Source organism: Cynoglossus semilaevis, chromosome 4 (genome assembly GCF_000523025.1).
Source record: "Cynoglossus semilaevis isolate Cse_v1.0 chromosome 4, Cse_v1.0, whole genome shotgun sequence".
In the NCBI taxonomy this organism is placed as follows: Eukaryota; Metazoa; Chordata; class Actinopteri; order Pleuronectiformes; family Cynoglossidae; genus Cynoglossus; species Cynoglossus semilaevis.
Window position 1 is genome coordinate 15,097,435 of NC_024310.1, and position 3,190 is coordinate 15,100,624.

Consider the following 3,190-nt stretch of genomic DNA (forward strand, 5'->3'; position numbering starts at 1 on the left):
GAATGTATGCAGCTCTGTCATTTTTGTCCAGCAGGAAATTCCTTAGATAGTTTGGTCCTCGAATAGGAAATAAATTAAAAAGCAGTGTTAGCAGATTTTGGTTTCTAGACTAAAGTCAGCTTCCCCATAATCCTCGTGGTGGATATTGTCCCACGCTGCAGTGAACTATGGCACTGTGCATGCATGATATGTGGTGTATGTGGTGTTGATATGGCCTTACATTAGCACTAATAGACAGAACTGTTAGTAACTGTTAGTATCAAAGAAACTGTCGTCAGTAGGAGATAAAGCGCAATTTTACATAGAAGTTAGATTTATTTTTTAAAAATTATTTTTAGGTCAGAGGAGACATTTAATATTGTTCCACTACCAGTTTAATTATGCAGTTCAAACAGATGTCAGCTTCCTTGACATATGGCCCTGACATGTAGTTGCAGCGACCTGCAAGAAACCACAGCTGAACTGGCAGCAAAAAACATATTTTTTGCCCATTATCTCTGAATACAATTACCACAAGCCACATAATGGTAGAAGCTACAGTGGGAATGCAGCTAAGGTCGTGACCTTGTAGGGTAGACAACTTTTTGCCCAGTAGACCTTCATGCTGAACTGAATGTTGTTAAATAATTACATATTTAAACTTACAAAAGGTGGTAAGAAGTTGAGGACTTTGTGGAGGACAATAGAAAGAAACTTCTTAAGGGAAGTTGCATTGCATATTGTTAGATAAATTAAAGGTACATTAAATCTGTCACATTACTGTAAAGCAATACGTGTTTTAAATTAATCCTACGCAACAAGTGCAATATATTTATTGAAATTAAGACTCTAGCTGTTAAGTTAATAGTTAATGTTAGTTTTTTTTTCATATTATCCACATAAATAAAGACTTAATTTTAAACCAGGATGAACTTCATTTATAGCACCCCCTACAGGGCCAGGAAGGCAGATACATGCTCTTTAATTATGTACTGCACTGTGGGACAAAATATTTTGCACAGAGTAAGTTTGAAGATTTGAAGTCACGCAAGATTAACCCCTGATCGATGGATTTTATTGACTTGGAAAGAGCTAGAAAACCAGACAATTAGAGGGGTTGTTTTAAAAGTGGTGACAGTTAAACCTATGACATCTATGCATTGTTACTATGTATGAGAATTTTTTTTCTAGTAGTTTCTGACAGTCGAGCATTTCTTTCAGCTCTTAACTTTGTAAACTTTTATGGAACACATACTTGCAATTCTACAAAAAGTTGAGTCTGGCATGTACTTGACGAGAACTTTAAAAATAGGATGTCCTATATAACAAAAGGACCACGGAGTTGTGTTTCTTATTTTCCACACTAACCTTGTAAAGTTAAATATTCCTGGAGCGCTGTGAGTCCTTGTCATGCACATTTTAAATGCTATTTACAGCATTCTAGAACATTCTACCTCAGATCAACTGTTCGTAGCTTATGTTGGAGCAAAAGTCAGCGAACAACCACAGTCGTGAAGATTAATTTTCTTTAGACATGAACACCAACTTTGATGTGGGCTTTTTAATACTCTACGTGTGTGTATTTGGATTAGAAACTGAGAAATGAACCAGAGGGAATGCACCCTATTGCTGCCTCAGTAATGGGAGAGTACTGAATGTACTGTATAATTTGGTGTCCTGTAATTATTTTTTGTAGGGACGTTAATCACATGACAGAAAGAATACACTGTATGTGCAGATAAGCAGCGTTTGGTCATTGCATCATGTCACACAAAACTGATAGAAACGTTGCAGGTTAAACTTTTATCAGGTTCTGTTGCTGATTGTATTTCAATGAGGGATCAAAGCTGAGGAGTGGTGTCATAAACTTTCAGGCCACTCAGTTTGTGTTGTTACATGATTTTCAACTATACTGTAAAGTTATACTATAAAGTTTTGAAAATAATGTCAATCAATTATGATCTAAAATATCAAAAAGAAATCATTTAAAATTTTAAAGTTTAATTTTAAAAATAATTTAGTAATAAATGTTTTTTTAAATACTAACCACAGATGGATTAAATTCAGTTCTTCAAATTGTGTTTTTAAAAAAATTTAATGCAGATGGGTTGTAAATATTATACTTACAGAATATATATAAATACTATATTACAGTCAATATAAAATTATAAATACATGCATATATATACAAGTTATTGCTGACCCAGTTATTGGACAAGACTAGAGGCCCTTACGTGGTAGTGTCTGGTAAATAATTATAAGTAGTACACAATAAGTAGACATCTTCTTTTTCTTTCGGCTTTGTCCCTTTTTTCAAGTAGACAATAAATGACAAAATATATGGTTTCATTTGTATTTGTGTGCTGTAGCCTATTATTGTTGATCAAGTCATGCAATGAAAGAGTCTGTCGTGGATGTCAGACTGTGGTTGCTAAGCGATGCCTGCTGGAGGTCACACCCACACCTACAACATTGTAAACACACTCAAGAATATATACTACACTGATCGGCTCTCTGTCGCATTTAGACCTTAATTCATGGTGACGCTTTGACCAAACACTCATCCTGAGACATGCAGGCAAAATGACTGATTGCTGTCGTGCATCAGCCTCCAGTTACATCCGGGGGATGAAACAATAGCCTGCCTCCACATGCAGCAGTGCTGAAATAATAATTTTCAACAAATCGGCTCTTACCATTTCATCTGTTTAGCTCCCATGCTGGTGTTCGCAGCCTTAGCCCCCTATGCAACCAGAGCGCCACATCTGGATGATGTTGATGATGATATCTTCCTCTGTTTGTGTCAGCACCATAGCCCAAACACAGCCAAAGGTATAGCAGCAGCAAAAAGAGAAGGGGGAGGAGTAAGAAGAGGAGGAGGAGGAGGAGAAGGGGGCAGTGGTGGGAGAGGGAAGTAGAACAGCCCTGAACCAAGCAGCAAGAAGAACCAGCAGAGTGAAATATCTGCGTCAAGTACAGTGTTCCTTAAGAAGTAATAGCATACCAGAGTAAAACATCCATATGAAAGGCTGAGAGAGGTTTGGACGTAAGTCATACCTGAAACAGGAAGAGAGACAGGGCAAGAAAACAGAGCAGTGAGTCTCAGCGACTGGAGCCTGCCTGGTTTCTCATTGTTCACAAGCTCCCATTTAGGAACACAATGTTATTTTTGTTCCGTTTAGTGAGAACTAATGCAGCTCTTTGTGCATCC

General features: G+C 37.2%; 1 protein-coding gene across 4 annotated transcripts in view; it reads right to left on the minus strand.

Annotated features, from left to right (window-relative positions):
• dixdc1a (DIX domain containing 1a) overlaps positions 1–3,184 on the minus strand; it is a 10,893-nt gene extending 7,709 nt beyond the window's left edge. For 2 of the 4 annotated variants that reach the window (XM_017032105.2, XM_008309498.3), the window contains exons 1-2: positions 3,037–3,184; positions 2,676–2,904 (exon numbers count right to left, since the gene is read on the minus strand). In XM_017032105.2, the coding sequence (XP_016887594.1) occupies positions 2,676–2,698 (23 nt within the window). In that variant the 5' untranslated portion in view covers positions 2,699–2,904; positions 3,037–3,184. Of the gene's footprint in view, positions 1–2,675; positions 2,905–2,983 lie in introns of all 4 variants that reach the window. The other 2 variants (XM_017032103.2, XM_017032104.2) reach the window with 2 other exon arrangements.
• Positions 3,185–3,190: the final 6 nt, after the last annotated feature.